Source organism: Odocoileus virginianus, chromosome X (genome assembly GCF_023699985.2).
Source record: "Odocoileus virginianus isolate 20LAN1187 ecotype Illinois chromosome X, Ovbor_1.2, whole genome shotgun sequence".
Classification (NCBI taxonomy): Eukaryota; Metazoa; Chordata; class Mammalia; order Artiodactyla; family Cervidae; genus Odocoileus; species Odocoileus virginianus.
Window position 1 is genome coordinate 10,389,108 of NC_069708.1, and position 22,405 is coordinate 10,411,512.

At 39.4% G+C, this 22,405-nt stretch overlaps 1 protein-coding gene across 1 annotated transcript in view; it reads left to right on the forward strand.

Moving 5' to 3' along the window:
- Window positions 1-1,295: 1,295 nt before the first annotated feature.
- The window catches only part of CYBB (cytochrome b-245 beta chain), a 33,348-nt gene continuing 12,238 nt past the window's right edge, over window positions 1,296-22,405 (forward strand). Inside the window, exons 1-8 of the mRNA XM_020901491.2 lie at window positions 1,296-1,424; window positions 3,595-3,690; window positions 5,173-5,283; window positions 11,826-11,910; window positions 13,077-13,222; window positions 15,636-15,826; window positions 18,600-18,729; window positions 21,125-21,217. Coding sequence (XP_020757150.1) covers window positions 1,380-1,424; window positions 3,595-3,690; window positions 5,173-5,283; window positions 11,826-11,910; window positions 13,077-13,222; window positions 15,636-15,826; window positions 18,600-18,729; window positions 21,125-21,217 — 897 coding nt within the window. The 5' untranslated portion in view covers window positions 1,296-1,379. The remainder of the gene's footprint in view (window positions 1,425-3,594; window positions 3,691-5,172; window positions 5,284-11,825; window positions 11,911-13,076; window positions 13,223-15,635; window positions 15,827-18,599; window positions 18,730-21,124; window positions 21,218-22,405) is intronic.

The following is a 22,405-nucleotide window of genomic DNA, read 5'->3' on the forward strand; positions in this document are numbered from 1 at the left end:
TGACTGTCCTTGATGTGGGTTACGCATGATTCAAGAGCCATGCAGAAAGTCACAGTTGAGTGCCTTTCCTTAAATATTAAAAGGTGAAAAAGAATTACTTTACTCATGGTCACAATTCTGCAGGTTGTCTCAAGTGCTTCAGCAGACACCAACCCAAATAGTTCAGGCCTCTCTTTCTCTTTTTTCTTCTCTTTTTCCCGTTTGCTCCTCCAGTTTCTTCTTTTATCTCTCTCTCTGCTCTAGCTGTTGTACAACCACCTTGATGCAATTAGTCAACTTTGAACTCACAGTGGCGTTAACCACCCTACCGTTGTGTCTCTTTCATTTCCTGAAGACTGGATGGGAGTCAGGGGGGGAAAAAATGCTAAATCAGACTTTTGACATCCACCACCTAGAACATACCTTTGTTCTGACCCTGTTTACCTAGCCTGCCTAGAAAAACTGTCTGTCAACCTGGGACTACTACAGCCATCCAAACATTTTGGCCTGTTTGTTGTTTTCTTTTCCCATAGTTGTTTTGGAAGTGATTTGGGATGGGGTTGCCACTGTCAGGCTTTTTTATTTTGGTATCATGGTAAAAGTATGGCCAAATTATTTAGGTTTCAAATCCCAACTCCACAGTTTCCTAATTGCATGACCTTGGCCAAGTAACTTAACTGCTCTGGGTCTCAGTTTCCTCATCTGTAAATGTAATCATAATAATAGAAACTACTTTATAAGGTGGAATATTAGAATCAAATTAGTTTATTTACATACTGAATTTGTATATGTGTGTATATGGGTGCCTTTGTGTGTAGACACACATATAGATGTGTATCAACTTTTATATATGTATATGTATGTGTGTGTGTGTACATATATATACACACATATGTATCTTAGAAAATTGGCATAAGCATGGTATAAATATCAGCCATCACTATTGTTATTTTTCTCAGTAAGATTATAAATGCTGCTCCAGCCTATCAAAAAAGATCACATCTATCTAATTATTTTTTTTTACCTAACACTAAGTCATGGCTAGTTGGGTGACTTTTAGAAACTTGCCATTTGCTAACCAATCAGTCCAAAAATTAAATCACTGTGTAATTCACCATGAATTACACTGTTATTTGTCTCTCCATTGGAGAAATTAGTTTCATTTCTCATTATGTTTAATTGTGATTGGATCATTGTAGACTTTTTTTCTGTCTTTTTTTTGTGGTTTGAAGATTTAAATTTGTTATGGAAACAAGCTTTTCAGTTGACCAATGATTAGCTAATTTCTGATAATAGAAAAGGAAACAGATTGCCCCAAGGCTGCTGTTTTCATTTCCTCATGGGAAGAAGAAGCATAGCAGAGAAGAAAGGCAAACTCGAGGCATTGAACCTCTGCTACCATGGGGAACTGGGCTGTGAATGAGGGCATCTCCATCTTTGTCATTGTAAGTACCAATAAGAAAGAAATTACAAATTCTCTAACTTGTCTACGTTCTCTTGAAAATGAAAATAGAGCAAAGCTTTATTTCATTCATTTGAGAAATTGTGTTGAAACTTATTTATGTGAGCATGCATCCATCTGATGGATACAGAATGAGTCCATTCTTCCAAATTTACTCATGGAAGGAATGCATCTAGGGGCTCACTTTGCCTAGTTTATTTCTGGAATTTTTTAGAAGTACTAAATTAGCCAGCATTTCACAGTGGGAGTAGAAGACATTTCATGATAACGATCCCTGAATATGAATTGGTTACAATGTTAATTCAGAAGCAAATTTTTCTTTTTTTTATGTACTTATACCACCTAAAAATGGGCAATTGAAACTTTATACAGTTTTCCAAATAATAAACACAAGATTGGCTGATGTACAAGAAATTGGCCTGTATGTTCAGTAATTACACCAAAAATAATTGAATTTCTCAATTTTCTCTTTTAAAGAAGTATCTTCTTTCTTCTGAGGTAAACTTTAGTTATTTGTGAAGTTTTTTTTAAAAAGTCAAGGAAAAGGAATTGAAGTAAACTAGATATATGTGTATAATGTTTGTATGATATATATTACACATAGTTACATGTAAATTAATATAATGTGTCATGAGAAACAACTTTTAAGTAAAGTTATGGTGATTTTTCTAATAGACATGTTGATTTCTTTAGTTTTTGACATAACAAATATCAACTATTATTTTAAGGTGGTGGTCTCAGCAAAACAATCACAGATGGTTGGGATTATAGAAATATGATTTATAAGTAGCTTTTTCAGTAGTCAATAAAAGTATTATTCAGATTTTTAAAAAGGACACCTATGAATGAAATTTTTGAAAGAATTTTTCATGAAGTAAATATGACTATTTTAACTGGAGAGGTAGAAACAAGTGGCACAAGTAAAATAAAAGCCACATTATCTTTTTCATTTAAAAAAATCAAGCCAAATTAACACTAATGAAATACAGAATTGTTCTGAGGACTCAAAGCTCTTAAGTTGATTTCTCATTTCTGTTTTAAGAACAGATGACTCCTATTGAAACTAAGTTCAAATTATACTTTGAGCCCTTACCACAGTTTTCCCAGGGAAATGACCTCTATCTAAATTATGCATTCATATACTTGAAAGTGAAGACATAGCTTGGAAATCAAGAGTAAACATGACAAAGTTAGAAAATGGAGAAGTGGTTTTAGCACCTTCTTTGTAAAAAGAGACTGTTCTCCAGCATTGAAGGACATTAAATAAGCTGAAAGCACAGTTAAGAAAAGATAGCCACTGGGGACCTAAGGTAGAGCACCGGGCAGGGTCATTGTTGGATGCAGTCAGTGCTTGAGATGAAATGAACACTCACAGTCTAGAAGGATCTCCTTTTAATAATAATAATAATAATAAATCCCATGCCTCTCATCCCCTTGGGCTTCCCAGGTGGTGCAGTGGTAAAGAACCTGCCTGCCAATGAAGGAGACACAAGAGATGCAGGTTCATTCCCTGGGCTGGGAAGATCCCCTGGACGAGGGCATGGTAACCCACTCCAGTATTCTTGCCTGGAGAACCCAATGGACAGAAGAACCTGGCGGGCTATGGTCCATAGGGTCACAAAGAGCTGGACACAACTGAAGCAACTTAGCATGCAGTCATCCCCTCATTGATGCTCACTTGAAGCAAAATTCATCAAGTAGAATTAAAGACTGAGGAGAGTCCCGCTAACTGGGGCAAGATGCTGTGTGACAGAGGGAGATCTTCCACCTGTGAGAATTGAGAATCAAACACAGAGTCCTCCTGGTGTGAGAAACAGCATAGTAACAGATTCCTTTCCCTTTGAGTCACTTGCTATCATCTATCAACCTAAGAGGAGGAGAAAGAAACAAGAAGAGATAGATAATAACAGCATAGTGGCCAAGTAGTAGAACAGTCAGTCACAGGGGACAAGACAGAGTGGAAAGGTTACTACCAAAGTGCAGAGACACCTTGGCAGGAAAGAGCTGGTTCAAAGCTGGTTCCACCCAGCTTTGTAACCACCTTTACTGAGGGCTGTCCATGGGGAAGTCCTGACCCTGGTCTGACTCCAACTTGGTGTGAAATTTGCCTGTTGAAACTTGAAAACTTCACGCAACCATTTCTATTTGTGCAGCTGGTATGGCTGGGGATGAACGTCTTCCTCTTTGTCTGGTACTACCGGGTTTATGATATCCCAGATAAGTTCTTTTACACTCGAAAACTTCTTGGGGTAAGTATAAGTTCCATTTCCCATGGTATTGACTGGCTCCCATGTCTAATCAGAGATTCTTGTTCCTATTCCTCTTAACATTTTAAAGAAATATTCTGACCAACCCAACAGCACCATCGGCCTCAGTCCCTCCATTGTAACCCCCTGAGCAAGAGTCTTTAGGTCTTCCAGTGTGGGACAAACAGAAGGCTGGCAGAAGGTCCCAGCAACCTTCCCCTCCCAAGAACTACTGTGCACCTGTTTAGCTTAAAGGAGAAATCTAATACTGACTCTGGAATGGGTGGCCAGCTTGAAGAGATCCATCCAGGGTGATACAGGTAGCACAAGTGGGACTGTCTGTATTCTCTAAATCATCAATTCCTACTACTTTTTTGCATGAAAAGCCCTAGTGACATGTTATGAAATAATCTTCAGGAAATAAGCCTCCCCCTACATATGGAGCCTTTGAGGAACTTGCCCAAAGGTCACATCCGTTGACTAGACTGGCGGAGCAAAGGCCCCTGCCTTTCCTTGGGTCTATTAGCATTCTCAGTTTCCTTGAACTGCCAGAGTTCTCCTTCATCATAAATGAAATAATTACAATTAGGGCTGCCTCAGAGGATGTCATTTGTTACATCATGCTGAAACCACAAATTGATTACTTAATGATACTAATTATAATATGTATTATGCATCATATACATAAATACTTATAGCATATAATTATACTATGTTATTATAATTGTTGTTAATTTATTCAGGGTGATGCTGAAAAGGATGATTTCCTTTTGCATTTTCCTCCCCCCATATTTAATTGCATATATGCAGTTTCTTTAGACATTACAAGGAACAGTTTTTTTTCCTCATTTATTTTTATTAGTTGGAGGCTAATTACAATATTGTAGTGGTTTTTGTCATACATTGACATGAATTAGCCATGGATTTATAAGGAACAGTTTTAATGCCAAAGCATTACACCATACCAACTTAGTTACTGTTGAGGTTAGTCTAAGTGCTAAGAAAATCTTCTTTACAAAGCCCCAGTTTCTATACTGAACTCTAATTAATGATATGCATACTGAGGTATTTAGGAGGAAGTGAACTGATGTCTGCAACTTGGAAACGCATCAAAAATAAGATGCATTGATGGATGGATGGATACAGAAGTAGGCAGATGAATGGATAGATTAATAGACATGCTAAAGCAAGCTTCATAAAATGTAAAAGGTAGAATCTGGGAGATGAATAAACAGGTATTCATTGTGAAATTATTTCAGATTCTCTTTGTGTTTGAAAATGTTCATAATAAAAATGTTGGGGTGGGGAGCAAGGCCTTAAAAATAAATCCTTGGCTCTGAAGAACCTTCATTCCCAGATAACTTGATGTCTCTGGAGTATGGTCCTCGTGCTTGCTGGGAAGCCTGGAGGTTGGGGGGCTGGAGTGAGATGGGGGAGTTTTCTGGGCTCACAAGAATCACCTGCTTTTCATCCTGCCCTTTTCAGTCAGCACTGGCCCTGGCCAGAGCCCCTGCAGCCTGCCTGAATTTCAACTGCATGCTGATTCTGCTGCCTGTCTGTCGAAATCTGCTCTCCTTCCTCAGGGGTTCCAGTGCGGTAAGAACCAACGTTTACAAAGTTTGAGTTCCTCAAAATCTCGAAGGCCATCAAGCTCAACGCCCTTTTATAAGAAAAGCAAACCAAGGGTTTATAAGAATTCCAACCACTGTACAATATTCATTTACAATCAAGCCATGCTTGATTCTCTATTTTTATATTATCTGTCAATGGAGCTCCCTGAGACAACCTTTTAACCTGGAACAGACATTGAAAACAAAACAACCCCCCCCAAAAAAAACAAAACAACCAATCTACCTATACCTCCACAATAGCAAAAAAGTACATGTACACACACACAGAGAGAGATATACATAATATGACATATCTGTATATATACATACATATAGAAATTTATGAGACTGATGTGAAATTTGGGGATTAATCTCATAGTGTCATGTTTTTCAAAATGTTTAAGTCAGAGAAACTCTCTTTGGTGGATAATATCCCAAGAAGATGGGAACAATGAATGAGCCATGAGTCACTATGCAATGAATGTGACAGGTGTTTGGTCCATGGAATTGAGGAGTTCAGAGCTTTCTAAATGCCCCAGACTCTTTCACCCTCACTTCAACAGTCTACTGAACCCCTAATATACTATGCTGGAAGAAAAAAAGATTATGTAGGAAGAACTTTTGTAATCTGTAAAATGGTATACGAATTTCTTATTGTTATACAAAGATGAGAAGCAAGGAACTTGGAATCTACATACATACTCAAATATGATACAAAGCAAAATGTGATGGGTTCCACAAAATGTTACAAAGAAGGAGCTACAGGGAATCAAGCAAAGGCAAAGGAAATTATATCAGGTGGTGCAGGGGCTGAAAAAGAATTCTTAGAGAAGGTAGCATCAGGTATGGGCATAAAGGATAAAAATAAGCCTGTAGGAGATATAAAGCACAGGAAATGGTGAAGAAATCATATTCTTGAAAGTCCTGTGTGACCATGACTTGTGGCTTCTCTTTGGCTGTGCTGGCCATTCCTGACCACACCACAGAGGGTAGCTCTTCCAGACTTAGGGACTGATGCCTGGGGGGACCCATTCCACTGCTCATTAGTGACTAGTTGCCTCTGTTTGGAGGCTTCCCTGCTGGCTCAGTGGTAAAGAACCTGCCTGCAATACAGGAGACCCAGGTTCAATCCCTGAGTCAGGAAGATTCCCTGGATTAGGAAATGGCAACCCACTCCAGTATTCTTGCCTGGAAAATCCCACGGACAGAGGAACCTGGTGAGCTGCAGTTCATGGGGTTGCAAAGAGTTGGACATGACTTAGCATGCATGCAGCCTCTGTTTTTCCTTTTAATAAAATGCTCCTTTTATATTAACTAGCTTTTTTTAAAATGACCTATTAAATAGAAGTCATTTATAGTGGAGAGAAGCAAGCAATCTACTTTGATGAGAGTGTAAGGATTTTAAATGGTAGATACCTGAGGTCAAGTTGGAGTTTTGCTAGCAAACTTGGACCTGAAATGTATAGCTTAGGTGTTAATCTTAATTGGTAATCAATGACTCCGTGGGAGACGGAAAGTGATCTAAACTGTCAATAACAATTAGAACTTGCCTTGAACTCTACCTCGCTTTTCCCTGGTCTTACTAAATTCACATTGATCCTAAGGAGATTTTTTTTTCTTTAAGAACTATAAAACACTTGATTTACAAATATAGGGTTAACAAGCCATAAGTAACACATTGATCACAAGGATTTCCAAAATAATCTTAACCTAAGAAACCACAGAGGTAGAACTCCATTTGATGGAAAAGTTTTCTTTTTTATTGAAGTATAATTGATTTACAGTGTTAATCTATGCTGTATACCAAAGTGACTAAGTTATATATATACATACATTTTCCTTTATATTCTCTTCCATTATAGTTTATCACAGGACATTGAATATAGTTCCCTGCTCTATACAGTAGGACCTTGTTGTTCATCCATTCTAAATGTAATAATTTATATATGCTAATGCCAAACTCCATCCCTCCCCCACACTCCTACCTTTTGGCAACCGCATGTCTGTTCTCTATTTCTGTGATTCCATTTCTGGTTTGTAGATAGGTTCATTTGTGTCATATTTTAGATTCCACATATAAATATCATATGGGATTTTTCTTTCTCTTTCTGACTTTTTTCACTTAGTATGATGATCTCTAGGTGCATCTATGTTGCTATAAATGGCATTATTTTGTTCTTTTTTATGGCTGAGTAATATTTCATTGTATATGTGTACCACATCTTCTTTATGCATTCATCTGCTGATGAGCATTTATTTACGTTGTTTCCATGTCTCAACTACTGTAAACAGTGCTGCTATGAACATAGGGGTGCATATCTTTTTGAATTATAGTTTTGTCTGGATATATGCCAACGAGTGGAATTGCTGGACCATATGGCAATTGAAAAGTTTTCTTGAAGGGCAACCTGTAAAGTACAACATCTGGACATTTTCTAAATGAAATTCAGGGACTGTAGCTGTTTTATTCTCCACCAATACCTCCTGTTCAAATAGTTTCTATTTAGAGGAAGCAAACCCTAAGAAACAGGCAGTGTTTTCACCAGGACAGCCTGTTAAGAAATCCTTGTTACTCCACAGGCTCAAATTGCACTGCCATTTCATGGCTATTATCAGCACATGTTGTAATGGCCGCTTTTAGGCTTCCTGTGACCTAAAGGGAGTGAAGATTCTCATGAGGGTCTCTAAAGACAAGGGTGAAATGAGGCTATTCTTCAAATTGCAGAGAAGTTCAGCTCTCTAGCTAGAGAGACCTGTACATCAAAGAATGCATTTTTCAAAAAGGAGGAGCAAGTAGCATTCTTTTATAGATGGGGTGTGTCCTTCCTTGCAGATTTCCCAACCTGAAATGTGAACTTGGCAAAGAAACTTCTTTTCTGATTGCGATTAAAATGAGTGGACATACTGTGACTCACTGGTAACGGTAACAGTTGCAACTTACTGAGTCTTCATAAACCTTACCTCCATGAAATCTGCATGTCAGGCCAGTGAGGTGGGGATGAAATTCAATGAGAGTGTTTGAGGCTCCAACCCAGGCATTTGTGCCCCCACAGCCTGTCCACTTTCCCACTTGCCACCTAAACTCAAAACTCCTGTGGTCTTAGGAAGTCCATCAAATATATGAATGTTTGGGCAGGCTGAATAAATTAACCTAGAAGTGGCAAGGATGTTGTAGATTCAAGGATTTATTAGTTGGCCTTTATGAAAACTAAACAGTCACAGAACTTCAGTGTCTAATGGTCTTAATCCTTTAGAGCTGGCTTTATAATCCTTCTGGTTAGCTGGAGAAAGAAAGTCCCAGGGTTGGCCTTTCCCAGGGAAGATAGGGGTAAACACTCTGAGCCTGCTCTGTTGAGGGAAATGGGGAATGGTGGGACTCAGCAGACAGAAGTCCCTAAACAAACCTTAACAACCTCAGCTTGGATGGAAGTTCTAGTCTGAAGATAGGAAAGAAACAGAAACGTGAGAGAGTGAGCTCTTTTCTATAACCTTATATAGCCTGAGAGTCAGAGGCTCTCAATGTAGCCCTCTATCTAACATGTGGTCCAGGGCAAGGCTCTTAGACTTCCTGTCTCGTAGCTGGTTTTTTTTTTCTTCTCTTTGTTGTTGTTTTTAGCTAAAAAGCAAATGAAATAATGTGAATGTAAGAACAGATATGAATGATATTCTAAAAGTGTATTGATTGACTAAGTCTGTCAACTAGTGAGTTGTCAGTGAACAAATATTTGTTGAGTGCCAACTATGTGCTAAGCACAGGGACACATAGTGAGTAGAGGGTAAGACATGGATGAGCCATGAGCTCAGAGAGCTTAGAGTTTTATGGAAGAGATAGAAGATAAACATGGAATTTTAAAATTATAGACAGTGCTATACGAATCCAGTGGTGATCTTCATATTTATAGCATATTCTAATGCTTCCAGGTTTCTGTCAGCTTCTTTGCCTGAGTTCTGTAGAGTCAAGGCTGGCTTTGCAATTTCTCTCAAATTGCATATAAATATCTAATTCATATTCATTTCTGGCATTTGTGGTGAGACCAGGTGTACATAAAATAGAACTTTAAAGTTTCCGTAACACTCATGTTACAGAAGCTAATGTTATGCTCCATTAAATATGTAGTTCTGTAGTTTGTAGTTCTGTTTCTCAATTTTTTAAAATTTTTTTTACTCTTGCAGTTTGAATCAAGCATAGAAATCTGCCAAGGTGACTGAGTAATCTCCCTTGCACTTGAATGTTAGCTTATTGAGATTGAGCAAGGCTCTAGCTGACAGTAACAGAGGACCTCCCCATTATAAGTCAATGGAGTGGAAGTTCCCTGATGGTCCTGTGGCTAAGGCTCCATGCTCCCAACACAGGAGCCTAGGGTTCAGTCCCTGATTGGGGAACTAGATCCTGCCTGCCTCTACTGAGGATCCCTCATGCCACAACTAAGACCCAGCACAGCCAAATAGATAAATATTTTTCTAAAAAAACGAAGTCACTGGTCATTCAGTGAAGAAGCTATGGTGCATGATGGCAGCTTGGGTCATTAGTAGGTGGCTGGTGGTAATTCACAAGTGACTCAAAATCATAAAAATTGTATCTGCATAGTAGTGAGGAAGAATAAAGCCCTGGGAAGTCACAGGCAGCAAAGCCCTCCCTTCCCAACCAACCATCTCACCCGCCCCCCGCCACCCCTTGTCAGGAAACAATGAGGAAATTGGATCTGGAAGCCTGGTATAATTATGATGTATGGCTTCTCTTTGGATGTGTTTGCCATTTCTGACCACATTATAGAGGGTGGCTAGGAAAAAAATGAGGGATTGGTACCCTAGTAAGACCCCATTCTACTAACTCATTAGTGATTACAAGTCTCTATTTTTCCTTTTAATAAAATGTATATGGTGGTGGTTTAGTCACTACGTCATGTCTGACTCTTACAACCCCATGGACTGTAGCCCACCAGGCTCCTCTGTCCATGTGGGTTCTCCAGGCAAGCAAGAATACTGGAGTTGGTTGCCATTCCCTTCTCCAGGGCATCTTTCCTACCCAGGGATCGAACCCGGGTCTCCTACTTGTCAGGCAGATTTTTTACCACTGAGCCATCTGGGAAGCTTCAGTTTTGTTATCTGTAAAATGAAAATAGTAATATTTATCTGGTTATATTAAATGGTGTAGTGATTATGGATAAGCTGCCTGGCTCATAGAAGGCACTCAAAGCCTAATTGTTTCCCTTTTTCTGGAATCATGTGTCTTCCTTACTAGTATTTCTGCAGTTTCAGCAATCTGCTTTCATGGTCCATTTGGCCTACCCTCCCTAAATGTAACTAACTCCAAGATAGTGGAGTAAGCAGTTTTCCATGTAATTCTATTTTTTCTGTAAAACCAGAATATTTTATTAAAAATAAGTAAGTCAAATATTTAATGCCCCTGTATTGAAATTAAATATGTTTAGAACCAGTTATTTATAATACCTAAGTTTTTTGTTTTGTTTTGGGGTTTTTTCACTTTGGTCTCCTTGAAAGTTTTCTGAATCTTTATGCCAGTACATCTACCCTTGGAAACAAAGCAGCAAGAGCAAGCACTTGACTCCTTTTCAGGAAAACAAGGTTCCGATTCAACCAAAAAGCAGGGTTTTTTCTCTATTTTGGGCGATGACCTGAATCCAGATTGAAGCATTGAAACCCACAGCCTCTAACATATGTTCGTAAGAAAATTACACTAACCAATTCGCCATAATTCCATTGTAATGCCAAGGTAATCATAAAAGGTATGAAATATCGGATTGTTGATATTTCTAGCATCAGGGAACTGGGGTTTAGACCCCAGCCAATTCTGTCACTTATTAACTATGAAACCTAGGGGAAGGTAACCTCTCTATGCCTGTCATGTGGTGATAACAGTGGTACCTCCCACATAGAATTAATGTAAGAATGAAATGAGTCAATGCATGTAAAACACTTCTGCACAAGCTCTTTGTAAATACCCTTGGCTATTATTATTTTTGCTGCGATTGTTTTAATGATTTCCCTTGTTTTGTTGTCTCTATCAACATGTGCAGGTGGACGCTTTTCTACTTCTCATAGTGTGTATTTCCTGGAAGGGTGCTATTCTAAAACTATTCACTTGTTGTAGAACTGTTCATTTGTCTGTGTCCCCACTGGACCTTTGGATCTTTGAGGGCATCCCTGTCCTTATAAAATTTCTATATCCTCTCTTTATTGAGTAAATTAATCTGAACTAGAAGCTACATAGTTTGATGCTTTCTGTCCAAATTCGTATTTTATACCATTAAGCAATGAATTCCATGCGAGGCTTTTCATGTTAATAGTATGAGAACCTAAAACATTGCTTAAGCCAACCATGCTACTCATTGGCTATTTGACCTATCTGAGCCTCAGTTTTCTTATCTGTCAAATGGGTAGGATGATATAGCTTTTTTTTTTTTTTTAGAGAATTGGTTGTAATAATTAAATGAGAAAATGTGTCTAATATCTGACACAGAGAAAACTTTCTTGTTAACAATTACTATTTTTCCCTTTAATCCAAAGTGCTGCTCAACAAGAATTCGGAGACAACTGGACAGGAACCTCACCTTTCATAAAATGGTGGCATGGATGATTGCACTTCACACTGGTAAGTTCATTCAGATATTTGAGATTGCAAAGAAAACTTGAAACCAGAGTATTCCCTCTAAGATACGTTTAAAATAAGAGATCAGCCTTTGAAGGTAGGTTGAGATATTTTTTTGAACGAGTTCTGTTAGAAAAATATTCAACACTCTTTCTGCCATCCCAACATTAGGATTTATTCCTTCAGGTCTTAAAACATTATTCCCTAAGGCTCTTCTGATAAAATCCCAGTGCACTCCCCCTTTTCCACACTTTTTAATGTGAAAACTGTTAGTTCACATATAAGAACTTTTGTTCATTCATTTTTAAAAAAATACTTGGTTGACACGATTGAGCGACTGAACTGAAGCAATAACAGTCTAGATCAAGAAATGGAACATTATCAGGCTGCAGCTCATTCTCTGGGCTCCTAAGTCACCCCCATCACAGAGAGTCACCATCCTGATGACTAACTCCCTTGAATAGCTACTCTTACTTTCAGCTTTATATAAATCAAATTATGCTGTATATGATTATACAGAGGTTTCCTCCATTCACTATCAGCTTCTGAGACCTGTCCATGTAGTTCATTCATTCTCATTGTTGATTCATTGAGCACTGTTTGAACATACTATGATTTATTTATTTATTCTTTTATTGATGAATATTTGTCATAACAGCTGCCTAGTTATTAAAATAGTGCTTTCATTAAAAAAAAATACTTGGTTGAACATATAGATCCATGGATTTCTTGCAGTAACCCTACAAGGACCATAGCCCATAAATTGAGAATCAAAGATAGACATTATGAGCTAAACATTTTATTTTTATTATTGTTTATATATGTATGTATAATAGTATTCATGTATTTATATGTGTTAAATATTTTGTTTTATTACTATAATTATTAAGAAAGTGGTGTTGGTGTAAGAAGGGATCCTTATCAAATCTTCACTGCTTTATCATAGAGTCAGGAAATGGCAACCCACTCCAGTATTCTTACTGGAAAATTCCATGGACAGAGAAGGCTGGCAGGCTACAGTCCATGGGATCACAATGAATCAGACATGACTGAACGACTGAGCACCACACAGACACACATACACATAGGGACTGTAGCCAGAAACTCGGCTCCAAATAAAATTATGTATACCACTCACCCTCTTTGTTTCTCTTCTCTGCCCTCTTTAGCAATTCACACCATTGCACATCTATTTAATGTGGAGTGGTGTGTGAATGCCCGAGTCAACAATTCTGATCCTTATTCAATAGCACTCTCTGACATTGGAGATAAGCCCGGTGAAACTTACCTCAATTTTGTTCGACAGAGAATCAAGGTAAGCCTCTAACTTCCTAATTCAGATGTTCTCTAGACTATTAAAACTGAGGATTAGATTTCAGTGAATGAACAATTTTACTTGGTCAGAACAGCAACAAGGACAAAAGTAGACTGACTATATCAGAGGGCCAGGTCTGTAGGTTCTAAGAATGTGGCCACAGAGAAAATGCCTCCCGTACTCCTGATGCTAAATGTGGAAGGTCACGAGATGTTTTCCAGTTTCTTAAACTCGCCTGTAAGAACGAGTATACATGAAGCCTGGAGCAACTCAGGCTTATCCTTGACAAGGCCCAGCAGTCAAAGAAAGCCAGGAACACCGTCTAGTCAAACAAACTTGGGTTTATTACATACTGCAGCAAAGAAACCTCACACTCTGAGGAAATCTGGGGTTTCTCAGGAGGATGTTGAGAAAGGCTTGTTGTGGGATTTGTGTCAGATGATTTGGGAGGGGTTTCAGAAAACAAGCATTTGCTCTGGGTCAGATTCAGTCCAGTATTGGGGATAGTTACAGCATTAGGTATCTTAATAATTTTTTTTCTAGGAGGCAGAAGAATGGGGCTAAGTCTGTAATAGGCTAAGAAGCAGCAGTCATGCGTGTGTTTGTCTTGACTGGTCTTGAATGACAAGGTCACAGAATGACCTTGTCTGATGTTGGTGTCCTATGAAACTGTTTATGTGAAATAGGGAAGCTTCTGGCTGAGGTGTTAATACCAGGTCAGCCACCAGCTGACACCCATCAGCAATGCTTTTCCTCTTTCTTGCTTACAACATCTGATAGGTGGCCTCTGTCTGCTAATTGCTCCAGCAGCAGCCATATGGGCAATCCACAGGCAAGGACTTCTTCCCTTCCAGTAGTTGCTAGAGCCTTCTATGCTCAGAGGGAGAAGGTCGAAATCATCTTCATGTGCCCAGTGGTTGGGTAGGATAGCTGAATCAAATCACTCACTATACACTGAATTCCAACACATTTTCTTGTCTGTTTAGATAACCAAAAAAGTACTTTAATTTTGCAGAAATCATTATCCTCAGGCTGATATTAAAAAATGTGATCTATTTAGGGACAGAATTAAACAGCATCAAATAAAATAGGAATTCTTTTTCTATGATGTCTTGGATGACTTTTCTTTTATTTATACAATGATACATAGAGGCGACACTGCGAACTTATCAAGTGAGCTGACACTACAGTGCTGGGCTCAGATCACTCTTCTGATCTCTGTTCCCCCGCCCTTCTGTGTGCTTTCATTTTCAATTGCCTGTATTTGTGTTTCTTCCTCAGAGGATTGCCCTGGGGCTACTGGAGGCCCTTTGCCCACAAGCTCCAAGATCTGAAAGGGCCTAGGTAGCTATCTCGCTGAGCTGGTCTTAACCAATAACTGATGGGTCTTAACCAATAACTGATGGCCATAAAAACCCAGCTTCTTTGCCTCTAGTCAGGATAAACATTGAGGTGTGTTTGACCCTCGGCAGTTTCCCTGCAGCATCAGGCTGAAGATTTGGCCTAAGATCACCCTCTCGGAAAGGACCCTGATGCAGGGAAAGATTGAAGACAAAAGCTGGCAGCATAGGATGAGATGGTTAGATAGCATCACCGACTCAATGGACATGAATCTGAGCAAACTCTGGGAGCTAGTGGAGGACAGAGGGGCCTGGTGGTCTGCAGTTCATGGGACACAACTAAGCCACTGAACAACACCCTCTTATTTGACTTGACATGTTCCTCTTTCCTGTTCTCTTACCAGTTTCTTCAGGAGCACATTCTTTCAAAATCACTTACCCATGAATCCTCATCTCAGGATCTGGTCAGGAGGAACATAGCCTAAGATGTGGTGTGCCCAGACGACTTTTACAAGCTAAGCATTATAACACTTTCCAAATCAAAGCGAGAAAAGAGCTTCTGACCCTTTTAGGACATAGATTTGACAAATGTCCTTTTTTCTGAATCTGAGAACTACTTCTGTATATCATTGATACTTCCGATGACACCTCAACCATGTAAGACTTTTAATTTGGAACTATCCATTTTAAGTCTATATGGGCTTCCCTGATGGCTCAGTGGTAAAGAATCCGCCTGCCAGTGCAGGAGACATGGATTCGATCCCTGGGTCAGGAAGATCCCCTGGAGAAGGAAATGGCAACCCACTCCAGTACTCTTGTCTGGAGAATCCCATGGACAGAGGAGCCTAGTGGGCTACAGTCCATGGAGTTGCAAGAGAGTCAGTCACAGCTGAGAGACTAAACAACAATTCAAAGTCTGTACCACCCTGTTGAGGGATGGTTAGGATTATCTAAAGAGGGAAAGAACATACCTATTGCCCTATTCATTGGACACTCTATAGATGGGGAGTCCTGCATCTGAGAGCATACAAATAATGTGTGTGTGTTTGTGTCTGTGTCTGTGTATTTTACAGAATCCTGAAGGAGGCCTGTATGTGGCTGTGACTCGGTTGGCAGGCATCACCGGAGTCGTCATTACACTGTGCCTGATATTAATTATCACATCCTCCACCAAAACCATCCGGAGGTCTTATTTTGAAGTGTTTTGGTACACACACCATCTCTTTGTGATCTTCTTCATTGGTCTCGCCATCCATGGAGCTGAGTGAGTATTTAAACTCCAAGGCCAAGTACTTTATGCCCCTCAGTTCCCAGACGTGGTGCTCTGTTAAGAGGCACAGTGACCCTATCTTGGTGTGATCAGCCTGTCTGTTGAGAGAATAAGAGGTGAAAACAGAAGTCACTTTGATAAAAACCACTCAGTACCACTTTAGTTTCTGGTACGCAACTCATAACTATTCATAGTGCAATTATTTATAGCAAGCTTGAAAAATACACCAAAGTTTTGAATATCTTTGCAAGCATATATAAAGCATTCTGAGAGTGCTGGTAGTCTTGGATGTCCGCAATGATGTTTCCCATGGCTTAATCCCTCATAAATTAAACAAATTCCCAAAGCAGGGAGGGTAATGATTCATCAGGTGAAAGGGTCTGCTGTAGTTCAATGAGTTTTGATTCAAGCCAATCATTCAGTGATTACCTACTGTGTATGAGGGCCAATCTCAGACACAGTCGGGAATACTAGAATGACAAACCCATGGTTATTGCTTTCAAGCATCCTAACATAATAAAGGGAAGACCTAGCTTCTATTGAGCATCTGTGACAGACATGTTTCTTTTAACCTGTAAAAGGAAGACATGCTCTTACTGTCCTCATTTCCTGGGGAAATGATAGACAAGGAAACAGACTTTGAAAAGGTAAGTACAGGGTTGACCAGAAAGTTAATTTGGCTTTTTCTGTACCATCCTATGTACAAACCCAAATGAACTTTTTGGCCAACCCAGTATGTAGCCAAGCCACCACCAGTTTATCAGTGGTTTAGATGGGATTGGAGCTCAGAGGGGCTAAGGCAGGCAGCAATGAATCTGTCCTAGAGACACTCAGTGCCTGGATGTGCGGTTGAGAGAGTTTGCCTTATTGGGACCCCTGTTTCATACCAGGCTTCCTTTTTCTACTGTTTCACACTAGCTGATTCTCCCACCTGCACGCAAAAGCAGGCCTGGGAAGTTCCCCAGTGGGTACGGGGCTGCAGATAACTAAGAGTAGAGGAAGTAGATGCTCAAGCCTCAGTGACTCTGCTCTGAGTCAAGTCAGCCTAGAAGGGGCTGAGACTTGAGTATGAAAAGGGGAAGAGTGGGGGAAAGCAGCCTGTGGCAACTCCTCATGTGGATTCTTTTTAAAAAATGTTTTATTGAAATACAGTTGAGGTACCATGTCATGTTAGTTTCAGGTGTACATCAAAATAACTCACACATTCTTTTTCATCTTCTTTTCCATTATGGTTTATTACCAAATATTGAATATAGTTCCCTCTCCTCGTGTGCATTCTTGATCAACTTGCAGACCCTGACCCCTGGTCATGCCTTTCTAAGCACTGAAATATCTGTATAGGCAAAGACTCTTTCAGTTCAGTTCAGTCACTCAGTCGTGTCCTGCTGTTTGTAACCCCATGGATTGCAGGATGCCAGGCTTCCCTATCCATCACCAACTCCCAGAGCTTACTCACACTCATGTCCATAGAGTTGATGATGCCATCCAACCTTCTCATCCTCTGTTGTCCCCTTCTCCTCCTGCCTTCAATCTTTCCCAGCATCAGGGTTTTTTCAAATGAGTCAGCTCTTCTTCATATCAGGTGGCCAAACTATTGGAGTTTCAGCTTCAGCATCAGTCCTTCCAGTGAATATTCAGGACTGATTTCCTTTAGGATGGACTGGTTGGATCTCCTTGCAGTCCAAGGGACTCTCAAGAGTCTTCTCCAATGCCACAGTTCAAAAGCATCAATTCGTTGATGCTCAGCCTTCTTTATAGTCCAACTCTCACATCCATACATGACTACTGGAAAACCCTCTTAAACCAATGAGTATCTTTAAATGGGACTCAGTCATCATCCAGTTGTTTTAGAGAATCCTAGAGAAAAAAAGTTAATCTCTTCCCCCCTCTAGCTGAGTAATTCCACCACTTTACATTTGTATAGATTCATAAATTTGTATCTTTTTTTTTTTTTTTTGGCCTCGGATCATGTGGTATCCTAGTTCCCAGCCAGGGATTGAATCTGTGCCCCCTACATTTGAAGTGCAGAGACTTAATCACTGGACTGCCAAGGAAGTCCCTCATAGATATGTATCTTACTGTGGAGCAGGCAGAGGACAGATATGTTCCCTGTTCTCCATCTGAGGAGAATCTGCCACTTACACTGGTTGACTGATTACTTAGTCTCATAGCTAGGTAGCAGCTGAACTGGGATTAAAATGCAAGTTTTCTGACTTCCGGTCGTGGCACTGAAAGAGAAGAAAGTCAGATTTTCTTTTTCTATCACTCCCCATGTGATCTTGAGCATTAAGAACTCTAATAGTTACCATTTGTTTTGTTTTGTTTTTCAAAAATATGTATGGATGATCCAAAACTTACCCTGTAGATGTAATGTTACATATAAATATCCTTTGTGCCACCATACATGGTTTTCCTTTTTATTCTTCTCCTCTTTTTTTGGCTATGCTGCCCAGCATGTGGGATGTGGGATGTGGGATGTGAGATCTTAGTTCCCAGACCAGGGATCAAACCCACATCCCCTGCAATGGCAGTTTGGAATATCAACCACTGGATTTCCAGGGAAGTCCCCATATAATTTTTTTTCTATTGCTAAAGATCATGCATTTTTCCCCTTCCTCTAATCTATTTGGAGGGGACAATAAGATATTGCTTTTAAATGAAAAGTATAAGACCCATATTAGAATACTAAAAACATGTTCAGAATCTCAAAAAATTAAGAACTTAATGTCTCATTTCTAAATGATCAGGACTTACATTTCCTCCTCAGGCGGATTGTACGTGGGCAGACTGACGCGAGTTTGTTGAAACACCAACCAAGAAACTGTTATCAAAACATCTCACAGTGGGGAAAAATAAAGAACTGCCCAATCCCGGAGTTCTCTGGGAACCCTCCTATGGTACGTACAACCCACTGTTGCTATTATAGTTTCATTACCTACAATCTTCAAACTGCGTCTAAGAAATACATACAAATGTCATAGAGTTGTCCATTATGAATGTCACAGAACTGCTAGGATAAGTATCCAGTGTTTTTCTGCTATGCTGATTGTCTAGAATTAGTTCTTGAAAAGTAACCTTTACATTAGTCTGTTATGAGCATCCTGATATAAAACTTGGAAAAGTATTGTTTTTTTAAAGAGCATTTGGATTCAAGAACTTCTATCTCTTCTGGATAAGATGGCCATGATAATATCAGTTAATGATTTTCAGAGGGATTCCATCCTGAGCTGAATTGGGAAGCTCAGATAATGATTTATAATATAAGGAGCCAGGAGACTCTTCAGATACCAGGAAATAAGATTTTCTATCCAGCTTTCAGACCTGGGTGGAAATTTGCAAGATGGTACATAGGGCTGCCATTAGGTATCAGGAAGTCCTGTCTGTGAATAAAGGAGACTGGAGAGCTAGGTTCATGCCAACACCCAATGGCACTTCATGGTAGAGCAGGAGTGTGGCAAGGGTGACCAAGGGAAAGGATGCTAAAATATTTCCCTTTTGTTGGGAACTCTCAAGAACTCCATTTTGTTTATTCTCAATATCTCTGTTTCATAGAGTGAGAAGTGAACCCCATGATTTTCATACCTTTTCCCCCATTGGCAAGCAATACACATTATCAGTTATTATCTTAGCTATTGGTATAAAACTAAGCAAAAATCAACATTTGTACAGGTTTTCTGAAAAGGATCATTAATTGTGTCCTTAAACACAGTATAATATAAAGGCAAATTTCCCATCCCATTTCTCCTTCCTTTTTCCCTACTCTCCTAATATAGGAGTACTCTTCCTCTAGAAACATCATGCTGTCTGAGGACTTAACATCTTTCAGCATCCTTACTCATTAATGAAAGTAACCAGACACGTCACTGAACTACCCTCACTACATAGAGACATCAGTTGTTGTTGTTGATGTTGTTTTAGTCACCCAGTCTCATCCAACTCTTCGCGGCACCATGGACTGTAGCCCACCAGGCTCCTCTGTCCATGGGATTCTCCAGGCAAGAATACTGGAGTGGGTTGCCATTTCCTTCTCCCGGGGATCTTCCCAACTCAGGGACTGAACCCACATCTCCTGCATGGCAGGTGGATTCTTTACCACTGAGCCACCAGGGAAGCCCCGAGACATCAATAGAAAGGATTAAAAGGGAACTGTATTGCAGGTCCTCTTATGAGTTGGGGAAGGCACATTTCCTTGAAGATAGCTGGAGTCAGAATGCTACTACCTTAACAGACACCTCAGAAATGCTCCTGGGTTTCTGGGAAGATTAGAGGTGATATCCAACACCTGGCTCCATTCAATGTGGCCCCAGGTGGCCCCCAGGAAATAGATGGATAAAGTTGGATGGTTTGAAAAACCTGTCCCATGAAAATGAAGGCCAGTAGCAGAGAATTTATGACCTCCGGGCAGATATTTTTCAACTTTGACTGGAGATAGGTCTATTTGGGTGCTCTCAACTTCCAAAAATAAGTTTCTTAAAAATTTTCATAGAAAGCTCATACATGAGAGTCCGGAAAGTCCTCTGGGGTTTCTTCCCCTCTTGGAATCCCTTCTGGAATGTCATATTTTAGATGGTATCACCTACTAAAATTCTTTGCTACTTCAGATATTCAACTAGGAGAACCTAACTGACTGAATCCCAGGATGGATCTGTTTGGTTTAAACAGAGCCAACAATGCCACAGAGTAATTCCAGTGGTCTGAAACATTGCAGATTCTGACAAGAGGGGACTTTAGAAAAAGCTGAAAATCTCTGGATCTGTCCCTATTCAGCAAGTGCATTGCTTAGCTCTGAGAACTTGCCAGAATATTGGAAAAACAGCTAAATTCTTACATGAAATTTCTCATCTTGTGACGAATTAAGTTTTGACTATGTGACTGAGAGAAAGTAATTGCAATGTTACATTAAAAATATGATGTTGTTGAAATGCTATCCTTTAGAGAAATGTTAATTCCGAAACCAACTTTACTCTGCTGTAGGACTATTTCAACTCCTATTGCAACAATAGGAGGAAATCCCATTCTTGTGGGCAGTTCCTCTTGGGAGAGTTTCATACTGTAGATATAGTTCCCCAATGTGACCAAAGAAAATTTTCATTTTTACTGGCTCAGAAATTTATTTTAACTTTAGGTATTTTCATGCATTCTCTTATAGAAGAAATTTACTAATACAATATCAAATATTTAAACAAGCCCACAAATGTTAATTGCATTTCTGAAATGTTTTGTCCCTGTGAATCTTTTTTTAACTACCACCCCTTAACACATGCTTTTTTTCATTATTTGTTCTGATTACAGACTTGGAAATGGATAGTGGGTCCCATGTTCCTGTATCTCTGTGAGAGGTTGGTACGGTTTTGGCGATCTCAACAGAAGGTGGTCATCACCAAGGTAGGCACTGACTTAGGAATGACTGTCTAACTATATCATGGACAAGTCTACCCAAGTTCTCTACAACACTGTCAGAGCTGTCTTTTACTTGGTTTCTTTTGATTAAACTTAGGGCAGAGAGATGACCTATGGTTTGTTTCAGTGCCCCTAGCCTGATAATCAAATGATTGGATCTTTTCATTGGGGAAACTAGAATTTAACATTTTCTGTTGAAAAATGAACACAAATGTTTCATGTAAATGAATTTGTGTGTGTGTGTGTGTGTGTGTGTGTGTGTTAAGGGGAGAGGCATGAGGGATGATGTAATTAGTTAAGAGTAAAGAAGCAAAAGAGATGAGTTCAAAAGGTCACAAAGGTCATTTATTGAGCCTTAAAATGTTCAGATGCCGAAAGAATCCAGGAACCAGGGCAGGTCTTACTGAGATAGAGATTATTCACCAGGTCCTCTTTGCCTCCTTCGCTGTGCTTTATATGTAGTAACAGAATATCAGAGGAAATGTCTTCAAAGTCTTCAGTAAGCTAACTAAACTTCATTGAGAGTTGAGTCTGGTAACTTCAAATATATAGCAGTTTATTCCCCTCATGTCCATGCCACTTCTTATCACTAAATAAATAAATATCTAAATAAATAAATAGAAATAGAATCACCTTATTATAGTTTCAGGAAACATCAGACAAGACTATTTTTATCAAATAAAGTTGAATTCAATTCAGTTCAGAAAGTAGTTACCAAAGTTTACCATGGGTTGCTTTTGCAAAACACACAAAACCTTCCTGTCCACCTACCTCTTCTTTCTGGACCTCTATGGAAGGTCATAGGAATGTAGTCCAGCTGGCAGTGGAGATCTTGAAATATAGGAAGCCACAACAGTTCTCCTTTTATGATATTTATATTGTATGAGAAAAAGCCCACAGATCAGCAAAAAGAGCCACCACAAAATTTCCCTTACTCGACTAAAATGAACTAACCAGACAAGTATTTCTGTTTGGCCTATTTCTAAGGCACACTTGTTTTCCTGTGAATAAAATGAATATCCGTTTTCTTCTCATGTCAACACATGTAAGAAACGAAGTACTATCCAAAAGTATTTTGTGACTGTGTTGTCCACTAGGACATTTTACTCCCTCCTGTCCCAGTGTTGCCTGCGGTGGCAACATTGCAATATGGTAAAAATCACTTTCACCACA